Source organism: Callionymus lyra, chromosome 17 (assembly GCF_982586985.1).
Source record: "Callionymus lyra chromosome 17, fCalLyr1.hap1.1, whole genome shotgun sequence".
NCBI lineage: Eukaryota > Metazoa > Chordata > Actinopteri > Syngnathiformes > Callionymidae > Callionymus > Callionymus lyra.
Window position 1 is genome coordinate 13898856 of NC_141834.1, and position 14477 is coordinate 13913332.

Genomic DNA, 14477 nt, shown 5'->3' on the forward strand with positions numbered 1-14477 from the left:
CAACTGAAGAAATGTTCTTTTCTGATTTGGAAAACAAAATCCTACACAAAATTTCTCGTCCATAATAAATAGTTTAAATTTAGTTTCATTTTAAAAATATATAATTGTAGACAGATATTTGAAGATTTGAAACCAACATAATATCGTACTTACCATTAGTTATATTTTTTAAGACTTTTAACACTTGATTCAAGACTTTTTTAATGTTAAGCCTCATATTTAGATTCGTCCGTTTTAAACTCAACAGTGACCACTCATGGACGTGTATATTTGTGTAGTTTAAAGTAGTCAAAATACAATAAAAACTGTTACTAGTAAGTAAAAACAACACTTTTTTCCCAAGTGACATTTGAGGTTTTTCTCCACTACTTGGAAAAAAAATATACAGTATATATATTGCACGTTCAAACAAATGTTATAGCAATTACTTTATTTTGCAAAATGAGAAATGCGATTAAATAATACAGTGAAATCAAATCAATCGATTATATTGACATGGCTACACAAACTATATTAGCTATAAAAACCCAAATACCATCAATTATATATTTGTTTTTACTGCAGTGTGTTTGTTTTGAAAAACAACTGACCGGAAGTTCCTAGAAAGCGACTCAGCGCTTCCGTGTCGCCACCTTCTTTGTCTCCGGCCCAGCGACACTCGCTGTTGTCTCTTTTTCCCCCTTTTTCCCGCGGAGGATATATTTCAACATATATCCGTCATTTTTATATTGAATGACAGTCGACTCTGAAATATTTATGCCTAAAAATAAAGCACCAAAAATGGATGACCTGGACTACAGTAAGTGTGGCTAGCTGCGGTTAGCTTCCTTAGCTAGTATCTCAGGTGTGTCAAAATGTTTTTTTGGCGATATTAATGCAGTTTATGGAATATAACACCTTATTCACGTGTGGTTTTGTTGGTTATGGTGTGTGTGGTCAGCATTAAAAGGCTCTGGTTGAGGGTTTCGTTGAGCAGGATGATTAATATTGATCGGTGGCTAATGTTGCAGCTAAACCAACGGTGGACATTTAACTCGCTGTGTGCCGGTGTGTGTTTTCAACGCCTTTTGAGGAAGAAAAAAAAGATGTCTCGCTTTATAACGATCGTGATCGGGGACTCGGTGCCTGGTCTCGCTGTCGTTTAAAGGGGTCCGGTGTAGACTGTGGGCGTGGTTCATATGTCGTGTATTGTGTGCAGCGTTGGTCCTGTTTTGTGTCATAAAGAGCACGTGTGTCACAGCGACACGGTGAACAGTTCACCTCTAAAGTTGCATCTTTCAATAGGATTTTAACCTACAAAGTCAACAATTGTGTGGTTTATGATCGAGTATTTTGAGGCGTTACTATTGTGGCCCCTCAGCTCCATGTGATCCCTTATATTGGGGAAACTATCACGTGTGCTCGATCAGTCTTTGACTAATGTTGTGAATATTTAATACCTGAAGATGATATTTAAGCTGAACCTGATATTCATAGTGGTTCAGTTAACTGCCCTGTAAATGAGCTGAGCCAGAATCCAGAGTTTGTTTTTCCTTAGCTCTCACTAGACTAGATGAAAATGACAAGGGCAGTAAATGAGCTGAGCCAGACTCCAGAGTACTACGTTTGTTTTTCCTTAGCTCTCACTAGATTAAATGAAAATGACAAGGGCAGTAAATGAGCTGAGCCAGACTCCAGAGTACTACGTTTGTTTTTCCTTAGCTCTCACTATACTAAATGAAAATGACAAGGTCAGTAAATGAGCTGAGCCAGACTCCAGAGTACTATGTTTGTTTTTCCTTAGCTCTCACTAGACTAAAGGAAAATGACAAAACTAAACCTCACTTTGGGATTTTCTTTAATGTAGTTGGTGTTTTCTATATAAGATGGTTGATATGAAGATGTATCTTCAATCTTGTAGTTCTTGTATTCTTTGCAGCATCTGTTTTGTCTTTATAAGGTTTTGGTTTCATTGTCTTTGGACATATTTTGTCACTAAAAAGCTTTTCATTTGCTAATCTATTCGTTGTTGGACACTATATCTTTCAACGTTTAATCCTCATGCATTTATCATACAGTAGCAGTTGAGAGAGGCTGTCGAGCAAAAATAAAGAAGAGAAAAGTATAAATTCAAGTAATGAAGTCAAGCTAAATATGCTATAAAAAAAGATTTGATTGTGTTTTTTACATCTTAAAAAGTCTGATAATAGTAATTTTTCCAAACATCTTTTATATTCACTTCTTGGTCTTTCTGAGGGGGAAATAAATAATGGAAGAAGTCATAAAACCTCATAGTCATATTAAGGGACTAATAAGGAATAATAGACGTACAAAATAAAACGATTAGTTTCTACATGATCTTTGACCTCATGAGGGCCATATAAATACAGTCGAAGGCATTGAGCCAACCATTAAGGGTTTTTGAGAAATCTGGATACTCTTAATAATGACTGTTAAAGAAAACCACTCTAAGTCGATATCTGGTAAAGTCTGTAAAACGTTGTCTATTTCTGTCTATTATTTTATATATATTATTATATATTATTTATATATCAGATTTTAAATGTCACTTTAATTTGTCTCTTGTCATACCGAGATGGATTGGTTATGTCTCAGAGTCGCTGCTACCAGAAGAGAAACTAAAATCCTGATGAGATTTAAAAATAGAAACTATCAGCAGTAATTCACATGTGTGTCGTCTCCTCCTGCAGTCCCTGTAGACCTGAGCCCAGAGGAGCGCTCTGAGCTGGAAGACATTCGTCGAAGAAAAGGTGTCTTGCTGCAGGAGATCCAGAGGCTCAGAGAGGAATTGCGAGAGGCCATCTTGGAAGTGGAAGGGCTGGAGAACAGCACCGAGGGGAGGTGAGCTGAGGCTAACTTTTGATTTGTTGTTCATTTTGATTTAGGGCAGCATGATGAACTCAAATTATAAACACAAATATCCCTTAAGGGGCAAAGGGCCTACCTTTAAAATTAGGATTTAATTTTCTCTTTTTGCACTTTATAGCACAATTTATTTCAATTATATTTTCCTGATCACCATCAAGAGTCAGCTCACACTTATTAAAATAAAAATATGAAAATGTGAAGCAGTGACTGTATCCTATTTCCTCTTAAGTTTGATTAACTCTGGGAATACATGGTCACGTTATCTTTCTCCCTCTGTGCAGCAAAACTCTACAGAAAAGCCGTCATGTTGCAATGGGAAGGAAAAAATTCAACATGGACCCCAAGAAGGTACAAATCAAAACGACCGTGCTGTTTGTCCGCTCTGATTAAATTCATACTCCCGCTTGTTCTGCTGCAGGGCATCGTGTTTCTGGTAGAGAATGAGTTGCTCAGACACACATCGGAGGATATTTCTCAGTTCCTTTACAAAGGCGAAGGTCTGAACAAGACGGCTATAGGAGATTATCTCGGGGAAAGGTGCCGAGTCACGCTTTTACTCTCTTTTTGTTTCTCAATGGTCAGTTATTGAAAACTCTTGTTTCTTTTGCAGAGACGACTTCAACATTAAAGTTCTTCAGGCTTTTGTTGACCTCCACGAGTTCACCGATCTTAATCTTGTCCAGGCCCTCAGGTAAACAAGCAAATGTCAAACAACCAATGTCCTTGTGAAGTTAAATACTACTGTAATATGTGCATTAGTAATCAATTAGTCTTCACAACAATGTATAGACAACCCTGTAGTTACAGGTGTTTATCTCCGCTTACATTCATAGTTTGTTTTATTTATTTATTTATTTTTGAGCAAGTAGTGCGGACTTTTAAATGTGTCATAATCAACAAAACAACCTCCTTCTGTCAGGTGATATAACAAATATTTATGGAATGCATCATTTTCCATTGCATTCCTCTAGATGTCAGTAGAGAGTGCTTACAGTCAATAGAAGCGCTCGCAACTCCAGCCTCTGGCAATTGGACAATACTTATATTTACACCACTTTTTTAACTTCTTCATGGTGTGAAAATTTCTATTTTGATGTAACAAAGATTTTTTTCTCAGATCATATATAACACTTTAATAGAATAATCCAAATACCTAATAATGAATATTACTTAAACATCCTAAACGATGTGTTTTTTTTCCCTTGGCAACCTCATGACCACATTTCTGCCACAGACAATTTCTGTGGAGCTTCCGTTTGCCCGGTGAAGCTCAGAAGATTGACAGAATGATGGAGGCGTTTGCGCAGAGATACTGCCACTGCAACCCCGGCGTCTTCCAGAGCACTGGTAAACATCACAACCAACACATTAATCTCCTTTGAAACCCACTTAATCTGCATTAAACTGTTGTCCTGAAACATACGATCAAATGTAAGCGACAAAAACATTTCCCCAGATACATGCTACGTGCTGTCGTTCGCCATCATCATGCTGAACACTAGTCTCCATAACCCCAACGTGAGGGACAAACCAGGCGTGGACCGCTTCATCTCCATGAACCGCGGCATCAACGAGGGCGGAGATCTGCCGGAGGATCTTCTCAGAGTACGCAGAGTTTTGTTGCTCGTTTTGGACGAGTTTCTGTTCAATGAAACTGACCTGCTGTGTGCGTCTGTCTTTAAGAACCTGTACGATAGCATTAAAAATGAGCCCTTCAAGATCCCGGAGGACGACGGCAACGACCTCACACACACCTTCTTCAATCCAGACCGGGAGGGTTGGCTCCTAAAACTGGGTAAGACCATCAATTTATATTAACGTGGGTCAGTTATCGGTCTTTGGTTGAGGATCGTGGTGACGGTGGTTTGTTCTCCTGAAGGTTTGTTCTGCAGTGAGATGCTGTTTGTGTCTTCGCCTTAACAGAGACCAACACCAGACTCACTTTCTTGTGTGATCTCGATTCTGGTCTGCATGGCAGGGCTTTTGATCTCAAGTGTGACTAATATGATCTCCTCTTCCTCCTCATTTTTGATTTCTCTTATCCACTGGCTTCCTCTAAATCCTCCACCTGCTTCTTCCCTGTGATTTCTGCTGCTGCCGCTTGTTTTCTCAGGAGGTATGTATTGTTGTAGTTTACCATCGATAGTAGAGGAGATTCTCTGTAAGTAAGAACTTGTTTAATAAACAAGGTGTTTCTCTCCGTTTGTTTCAGGGGGACGTGTAAAAACCTGGAAGAGACGATGGTTCATTCTCACGGACAACTGCCTTTATTACTTTGAGTACACCACAGTAAGTGTGCGAGCGTTTCAAGAGAACAGGATCATTCTAGTGAGGCCTGTTTTCTAAATATTTGTTATGTATCTCACAGGACAAGGAACCAAGAGGTATCATCCCGTTGGAAAACCTGAGTATTCGTGAAGTTGAAGACCCAAGGAAGCCGGTAAATTAAATTTAACGCTTGAAAAGTTGACGTTATACTCTATTTCAAAATTGTATAGTTAAAGTAAAACTACTACCCTTGATTGATCCAACAAGTTTAGTAATTGCTCAGTTTATTGTGTTATTATGTCCAATTTTGAGGAGATTTTAATGTTACGCTGTAGCCATTAGTGACATAGTTGAATCATGCTAATAATGATACTTCTACTCTATAGATATTAGCGACAATGTTGAATCATGCTATTGATAAATCTTCAGTGTAGCCATTCGCTACAATGTATAATCATGCTAATAATATTTATTTACTGTAGTCATTAGCAACACTGTTAAATCATGCAAATGATATTTCTTCACTATAGCCATTAGCCACACTGTAGAGTCATGCTATTGACATTTCTTCACTGTAGCCATTAACCACAGTGTTGAATCATGCTATTGATATTTCTTCACTGTAGCCATTAGCCACAGTGTTGAATCATGCTAATGATATTTCTGCACTGTAGACATTAGCGACACTGTCCAATCATGCTAATAATGATACTTCTACTCTATAGACATTAGCTACACTGTTGAATCATGCCAATTATATTTCTTCACTGTAGCCATTAGCAACACTGTTGAATCAGGCTAATGTTATTTCCTAACTGTAGCCATTAGCGACACTGTCGTATCGTGCTAATAATTTAGTTCTACACTGTAGATATTGCCTTCACAGTTGAATAACTTTAAAAATGTTCATTCAACACTGTAGCCATTAGCGACACTGTCGTATCGTGCTAATAATTTTAGTTACACTGTAGATATTGCCTTCACAGTTGAATAACTTTAAAAATGATAATTTAACACTGTAGCCATTAGCGACACTGTGGTATCGTGCTAATAATTTTAGTTACACTGTAGATATTGCCTTCACTGTTGAATAACTTTAAAAATGTTCATTCAACACTGTAGCCATTAGCGACACTGTCGTATCGTGCTAATAATTTTAGTTACACTGTAGATATAGCCTTCACTGTTGAATAACTTTAAAAATGTTCATTTAACACTGTAGCCATTAGCGACACTGTGGTATCGTGCTAATAATTTTAGTTACACTGTAGATATAGCCTTCACTGTTGAATAACTTAAAAAATGTTCATTTAACACTGTAGCCATTAGCGACACTGTCGTATCGTGCTAATAATTTTAGTTACACTGTAGATATAGCCTTCACTGTTGAATAACTTTAAAAATGTTCATTTAACACTGTAGCCATTAGCGACACTGTCGTATCGTGCTAATAATTTTAGTTACACTGTAGATATAGCCTTCACTGTTGAATAACTTTAAAAATGTTCATTTAACACTGTAGCCATTAGCGACACTGTCGTATCGTGCTAATAATTTTAGTTACACTGTAGATATAGCCTTCACTGTTGAATAACTTTAATAATGATAATTTAACACTTTAGCCATTAGCGACAATGCAAGCATCCCATGATATCAAATCATTGATGTTTTCACCTTGACCGGTGGAGTCTAACTTCAAGATCTGTTCCAACAGAACTGCTTCGAGCTGTACATCCCCAACAACCGCGGTCAGCTGATCAAGGCCTGTAAGACGGAGGCGGACGGTCGGGTGGTCGAGGGGAACCACATGGTCTATCGCATCTCGGCCCCCACGCCCGAGGAGAAGGACGAATGGATTCACAGCATCAAGTAAAACTTTCATCGGCAAAAACACTGAGAATGTTCGTCTGATCCGTCGTCTCTCTTTCCAGATCCGCCGTCAGCGTCGACCCCTTCTACGAAATGCTGGCCGCCCGCAAGAAGCGTATATCCCTGAAGAAGAAGGAGGAGCAACCGTAGACACTTCCTGTTTCGTCGTCATTCCCCCTCGTCATCCTTTTACCTCCTCCTCCCCCCCGACCCGGGACGCAAGTATTTCCTCCCCGCCGATGTATCTCCTCACCCCTCCCCCCGAAGTGCGTCCCGTTTGTCACGAAAAGACGATTATTTTTTTTCCTTTAGCATTAAATGGACCTTTTTAAAGTCGTCGCTCGTGGTGGAGAGACTCGCCTGCCGAGGCTGCGTTCTCAACGAGCGTGGAGACGTGAGCTCGCGGCCTCGGTTCACGCGGGTTCGCCGTTGTTGCTACTTTAACGATGAAATGCCTTGTTCTTGACGACGACGACGATGATGATGATAATGATGATGAAGATGATTCCCCTGCAGGATAATGTGAATCACGACCAGAACTGCTGTCGGTCCATGAAGCTGATTGAACCATATTTACTTGGTACATACGTTTTGAGTGAGAAAAGGAGTCGAAAATGCTTAAAAGAAAAAAGTACCTTGTGGTATTTTATCACCAGAGTTGCTTTAGAGAAGATCATGGTTAAGCTTTAGCCGCAAACGACGTGTCCTCCTCTCCTCCGGCCTGTAGGAGGCAGTGTAGTCCACTACTGAGAGTCTTTCTTAGACGGGCAGCTCACTACAATGTAAACCTGTTTTGTACATAGACTTTAGCACATTTGTTTACACATAGATTTTAATTTATTGTTTATTTTTGTTAGCCGTTTTTTTTTCTTTCGTACGAGCTACTGTAGGTGTGCGGCGAACGCAGCAGGGGGCGCTAGTACGACGGTTCGTTAGGGTTGGTCGTCTGTTAGGATCGTTTGCCGTTTACACTCTTTGAGCAAAAGCACAAGCAGGAGTTAGTTTCACCCCCGGATTCAAACCACCAGTTGTCGCGCTCCTTCCTGCTGATATATATATATATATACGTCTGGACAGTCGGGGGAACCTTTTCTCACAAACAATCGATCACCACTGGGTTTGTTGCTGCTCACACGACAACCGTCCGTCATTATGACCACCTTCCAAACGCTGTCACTTCTGGATTGAGTTCTTCCTAAAGATGTGAAAAAAAAAAAACGACACCGATGAGCGGGCTCTACGGTGACGACTTTCAACCACTGCTCAAATACAAACAGGACAGGAAACGTATTACAAAGGGAGGTGGTCATAATGTTAAGCCCCCCCCCCACCCCGGTGACCTCCAGCTGCTCCTTAAGTTTCCCCTGCATCTAAAGTTGCCTTGACTCGTCACTCTCTCTCTCCCGTTCTCCCTGCACGCCCGGTGCACCTTCAACCGTCTGGACAATTCTTGAAGTGCAAAGTTGCCAAAACCCACTGTCGGTTCTGAAACGTGAGAAGAAAAGAAAAAACTACTGAAGACCTGAATGCTGATCAAACTGGACCTTTCGTTGTTTGTCATTGGTTTGTATTTAACTTATTTTAGAGTCGCCGCTGAAGACGAGATCATAATGTAAATGTAGCAAAGATGACAAAACATTGGTGCCAGTGAACTACTGTGTCGAATAAATGTAAACACAAGATTGACATTGTTGTCTTTTCTGAATCCTGACTGAAGAGAGGTGTGCGCGTGTGTCGTGTTAATTGTGGTGGTGGAGTTGTGTCTATTGTTTGTTGTGATGGTTGTGGAGTTTTTTGTCTGAATGTATTGTGCATATAATAAATGTGTGTGTGTTATTGTTGATCTGGTGGTAGAGTTGTATCTGTGGTTGGGGAATTGTGTGTTTTGTATTGTGTGTATCGTGATAGACGCAGTATATGTGGTTGTAGAGTTGTGTGTTTCATGATGGATGCGGTGGTGGAGTTGGTGTGTTGTGATGAATGATGAGGTCAAACTATTAGTGTGTTTTTATGCTTGTGTGCGTCACGGTTAAACATTTGTGTCGAAATGGTGGGTGCAATTGTGTGTGTGTGTTTGTGTCTTGATGGTTGTGGTAGTGTGTGTATGTGATGTGGTTGCTTATGGAGTTTGTGACTTTGTGTGCGTCTAATGTGTTTTTGTGTACATGTTAGATTGCTGAGTGTTTGTGTTATTAATATAGAAATCCAATTTTAATTCTAAAATTGTGTGTTTTGTAATTAAAATATACTTAATTTTAATCACTTAATTTGTCATGATTAATACATTTATATTATTTTAATTACATTAAACTAAATATTGAATAGATTTACGTCCCTGCTGGAGTAAAAGATAGTTACATGTTTATAACAGTTGAAGCATCTTTATCAAAGAAAATCCACATTTCATATTTTATTTACAGTCACTTTTTCAATAATACACAAATCAACAAAACACAGTCAAACATAAAAAAAACTTATCAGAACAAAAGCAACTTTCAAGACCCTTTTTAAAGATGTTAAAAAAGTTGAACGAGGCTAAACTTGCTAACACGATGTTTCTCTACCTTCTTTGGTGGTTTAGCTGTACGACTGGAGTCCAACAAGAGTCCAGACAACACTTTTATAAACACAATGACAATATGTCACAGAACTTTCCGGGTCAGAACCCTTTTTTTTTCTCCAGAATCTCCTCTAAAGTCTCTACGGAGAGATTGGACACATGAGTGTCTTGTTAAAGTCACTGATGAGGAAGGCCTCGGGTGTGAGTAGGAAAGGGGGGGTGTGTGGGGGGGGTCCCTGATTTCAGTGACAGGGGTCGAAGGGGTACTGGGCCACGCCCCCGTGGAGTTCCACCTCCGCGTCCGACCAGGAAATGACATCCCCTCTGAGGTGGCTGCCGCAGGACGCCAGGCTGTAGATGTCGCTGGCGCTCAGGACGTGAGACCACATCTGCAGGTCCGACAGCTCGCCCACGAACGACTGGGTGGCGTCGAAGCGACCCCCGAGGGTGTCCTGGAAAGCGGGCGGAGGATTAATCGACGCATTTAAATGAAAACACTCGAATGAATAAACCCGTTTCTTTTACCTGCTCCTGACCCAGGACGAAGACCCCTCCCGGTTTGATGGGGTGCCAGGGCGACAGGTTCAACCCGGACCCTCGTTGGATCCCGTCCTGGTAGGCTTCCCAGTGACCCTCCCGGGTGGACCAGGTCACGCACACGTGGTGCCACTTCCCGTCGCTCACGGTCAGAGGCAGGGTCGCGGCCTTGGAAGACGAGACGAGAAGGTGAGTAAAGAGGAGGTGAAGAAGAGAGTGCAGGCAGCGGTGGCTCAACCCCTCACCTTGTCGTCGATGAGGAGCTCCATGGGGTTACTCCCCCACTCGATCAGAACCAGCTCGTTGGCCTGACCCGGGGCGGAGTAAGAGAAGGGGGTCCCCATGCCGGGTCCCACCCCAGCCCGGAGCCACAGGCACAGGGTGAGGGCGAAGATCTCCTGCATCAGGGTCTTCTTGACCCGTCCGTACATGTAGTTGGTCCTCATGGGGAAGCTGATCTGGAACGGGTTGTGGATCTTCTTCCTGTTGGAGCCTGATTTGGGTTGGAAAAGAAAATGCAAATTGAAGAAATTGTGTTTGACCTTTGACCTCTGACCCCAGACTAATCAAGCACCTGCCAGCTGGTTGAGCATCGTCTCCAGCTTGTTGGGGTGGAAGCCGCCGCGGGACGCCGACGTGCGCGCGACGTAGCCGCGGCTGACCATCGCGTCGTTGCCATGGTGACCACCGGCATCGTGGTGGTCGTCGGCACCGTGACCACCGTCCTGGTGGTGGTCGCCGTGATCGTTGTGGCCGTTGTCATGGTAGCTATCATGGTCGTCGTGATGGTCGTCGTGATGGTCGTCATGATGGTCGTCATGATGGTCGTTGTGCTCGGTTTCGTTCCCTCTCTCGCTGTGACCGATGTGCTCGTCGTCCATGTGGTCAGTGGGGTGATCCTCGTGGTGGCGGTCGTGGTCATCGTGGTCGTCATGGTTACGGTCGTGGTCATCGTGGTCGTCATGGTGACGGTCGTGGTCATCATGGTCGTCATGGTGGTTGTCATGGTCATCATGATGGTCGTGGTCGTCATGGTGATTGTCGTGGTCATCGTGGTCGTCATGGTGACGGTCGTGGTCATCGTGGTCATCGTGGTCGTCATGGTGGTTGTCATGGTCAACGTGAGTGTCGTGGTCATCGTGGTGGTTGCCATGGTCATCATGAGTGTCGTGGTCGTCATGGTGATGGTTGCTGTGATGCAGCTGATCCTCCAGAGTGTTGATCTTCCTCTGCAGGAGCTCCTTCAAAGAGCTGGAGTAGGTGATGGACGAGTTCCTCTTCTGAGAAGAAACATCGTGGTCAGACTTTTAATGCTTTTTACGTACTAATGGTTACATTTTTTAACATTGTTTAAAAAAACATTAATTTAATACAATAATTTCTTTATGGAAAGGTTGAATTTGTATTCAAATAATAAATGGATGTATTATTTAATATTTCTAAATTATTTTTTGTTATAGTTTATTTTTATTCATTCAAAACAACATTTCTCAATTATTATTTAATATTTTTTAAATTCATAGTCTTTTATAATCAATACAGTAATGTTGTGATAATAATAAAAAAATATATAGATTTATATATTCTAATATAATATAAAATTCAAAAATAGATTTTCTGAATTAATTTAGTTTCTAAGCCTTTAAAAATAATAAAATCATTTAAAAAAATGGAGGCATTACGAATTAAAAAAATTAAATAATTATTTAATCATTATTTTAATATGATTAAAATACTAATATTAATCTCTATTTGTGAAAAAAATAATAATAATTTGAGAAATTATATATTTTTAAATTAAATTATTAAATAAAAACATATTCAACTTTTTCTTTTTTTTTAATCATGAATTAATTGTTAATATTTTTTTTTTTTAATTCCAATGGTTAATAAAATGTTTCATCATTTGTAATGTTCAATTAAACCATCCAATATTCTGACGCCACTGATACACTTCCATATGTTTCTTCCTCTGATTTGTGACCAGAAGGCTCCCTACAGTCACAGCAGGGACAGGAACCTGTTATCCTCAGGTCACCTCTGTCATCTCCTGGCATCATGTCACATCCTCCCTTCATCCAGATCAGCCTGTGACGTCTGCTGGGCATCTAGTGATTGGCTTAGTGTCTTAAATTCATCGATAGTTCCTGTCGTAAGTCCTAGAGTCGAGCGCTGATGCTATTGTTGCCGATTACAAACACGACAAACGCACGTACGGTTACGACGATGTTGAGGACGACTGACCTCGTCTGAACCTTCTAACGCACTCGCCGCCAATGAATTCTATATTTATGAGTCATATATTTGATTTTAAAGTTTTTTTGGTGTGTATTTAGTGACATCAATATATAATAATAAAGATAGAATATAAATCGTAAAATTGTTTTCCAACAATTACAGTTTTCTTTCTGATTATTGTTGCATTTTTCCCTAAGAAGTTGTGAGAATTTAAACTTATATTGTTGTAATTTATATTAATACTGCTAAGGATAAACATATTTGTTTATGGTAACAATCGTTTACAAAACAAGAAAAAGACTTGGGTTTGGGCCATTTTTAGGCTTTCCGAAAAGTTATCTTTAGCCGTTATGGAAATTAATGCAACTGCCGTCTCCAACTAATAAAGCCTAATTTCTCATAAAATCAAATTAATATTTGCGAAACATTAAACGAAAACATTTCAACTTTGTGTATCCAACTATGCTAAGCTAACATGCTATGGAAAGTTAGCATTTCTACGTTTAATAACTGCGCCTTCAAGTGAAACTCCAAACTTGAACATAAAAACTTCTTCATTTGTTGATTAATTCATTCTTTTTAAGCAATTTATTTGATTTAAAATATATATTTGTATCAATATTTAATTTGATCAATAAATAATTATCAAGGTGGAATATAATTTATTAAATATTCTTGGAATATTAGCATATTATTGTTGCATTTTCTCCAATTAATTGTGTAATTAACTAATGTTAACTTAACTTAATGTAACTAAGATTGAACATATTTGTTGCTTGCACAGTCCGTGTAGGCGTCACCTGTCCTTAAAAACACGCTCTAGCTCGGCATAAATGAAAGCAATAACCAGAGAAGATAAGAAATAATAATTTAAAATGTTACTTATTGCTGCTTTAACCCTGACTGTCATGGCTGCACGCTGCTCACCTGCAGGTTGTTCAGTCGCTCCTTCAGCGCCTGCAACATTCGCTCCGTCTGCTCCGGAGACGACTCTCCAGATGTGGCGTGCTTGTCCTTCTCCTGGTGGCCGCCGCCGTGCCCCCCATCCGGTCTGTGACCCCCTGCCGAGGGGTGATGCGGTGGCGAGTCTGGGAAGGGGTTGCCATGGTAACCGGGATGGCTGTTATGGTGGTCGCTGTCGGCGTACTGGTGGTGACCCCCGATTCTGTAGTGCTGCAGGGACAAGCCGTGGGGGCCCTCGTGGTGGTCCTCGTAGTGGTTCCGACCGAAGCCCTCGCACAGGCTCAGCTTGGCGGTCAGTTCCCGGATGGTCTCCCTCTGGTCCAGGATGGTCTCTTTCTGCTGGACCAGACTCTCCCGCAGGTGGAGGATGGTGGCTTTGGCCTCCTCGCTCGCCCCCCACCAGCCGGCGGGGGGTGGGCTTTGATGTCCGGTCCTGCCGGAGCCTCCTGCACCGACACCGTGGGGGGGGAAACATGCCGGGTCCGCGTCCGCAGGCAGGGGGGTGCACACGAAGCGAGGATTAGCCCCGTTAACGAAGTCCGACCCGGATGTGGACGATGCAGAATTGAAGACGAGAGACAGAAGTAACAGGATGATGGTGGATCTGAGCTCAGGGACCCCCATGATGCTGGTCCTGATGTCCACTTCAACCAGTTGCGACTATAGATCCAAAGTTCTGGAAGATATGGAACAGGAATTAGCACCCCCAAATTAAACTTATTTAAATATGAAATATTTACAGGAAGAATTAACATTTAACACATTTATATATTCAGAGTTTGATGTTTGGAATCAGGGCAAGAGCAGTTTGACTTTCAGGAATGACATCTTCAGTTCCACTTAGCTTCAGTCTCTGACACCATTAGAACTTCATGATGTGCCAAACAGCTTAAACGTGTCCAGACAGATTAGATCAAACACTATTAGTGCCGAACAAAGTGTCAGCGACGGTTTGAACTCCAATCTCTCGTGATTCTTCAATACAGAGAGAACTCGGATGATGTTTATTTAGAATCATTAATATATTTTAATTTAATGTATTTGAATGTACTTTCATTTATTTTTATATTCAACTTTAATACAATGGCTTTTTATTTGTTTAATCTAATTTAATATTTTTTTATTTGTATTTTCTTTTATATATATATGTTATATTTTTCCTCGCTTTAATTCT

General features: G+C 40.8%; 2 protein-coding genes across 3 annotated transcripts; one reads left to right on the forward strand and one right to left on the reverse strand.

Annotated features, from left to right (window-relative positions):
* The first annotated feature begins 597 nt into the window (after nucleotides 1-597).
* cyth2 (cytohesin 2) lies at nucleotides 598-8691 on the forward strand. 2 transcript variants are annotated; one of them, XM_087812698.1, is made up of 12 exons: nucleotides 599-799; nucleotides 2691-2841; nucleotides 3150-3216; nucleotides 3287-3405; nucleotides 3479-3559; nucleotides 4103-4215; nucleotides 4325-4473; nucleotides 4552-4663; nucleotides 5081-5157; nucleotides 5237-5308; nucleotides 6851-7005; nucleotides 7068-8691. In XM_087812698.1, the coding sequence occupies exons 1-12, from the start codon at nucleotides 733-735 to the stop codon at nucleotides 7153-7155; spliced, it is 1251 nt and encodes a 416-aa protein (XP_087668824.1). In that variant the 5' UTR covers nucleotides 599-732; the 3' UTR covers nucleotides 7156-8691. The 2 variants fall into 2 exon arrangements, with proteins under 2 accessions (XP_087668823.1, XP_087668824.1); XM_087812697.1 differs by having other exon boundaries at nucleotides 598-799; nucleotides 4325-4663.
* Nucleotides 8692-9807: 1116 nt separating this feature from the next.
* LOC148062603 (uncharacterized) lies at nucleotides 9808-13927 on the reverse strand. The gene is made up of 6 exons (XM_087812293.1): nucleotides 13268-13927; nucleotides 11224-11382; nucleotides 10677-11001; nucleotides 10348-10595; nucleotides 10091-10270; nucleotides 9808-10017 (listed from the first exon to the last, which is right to left on the reverse strand). The coding sequence occupies exons 1-6, from the start codon at nucleotides 13925-13927 to the stop codon at nucleotides 9808-9810; spliced, it is 1782 nt and encodes a 593-aa protein (XP_087668419.1).
* Nucleotides 13928-14477: the final 550 nt, after the last annotated feature.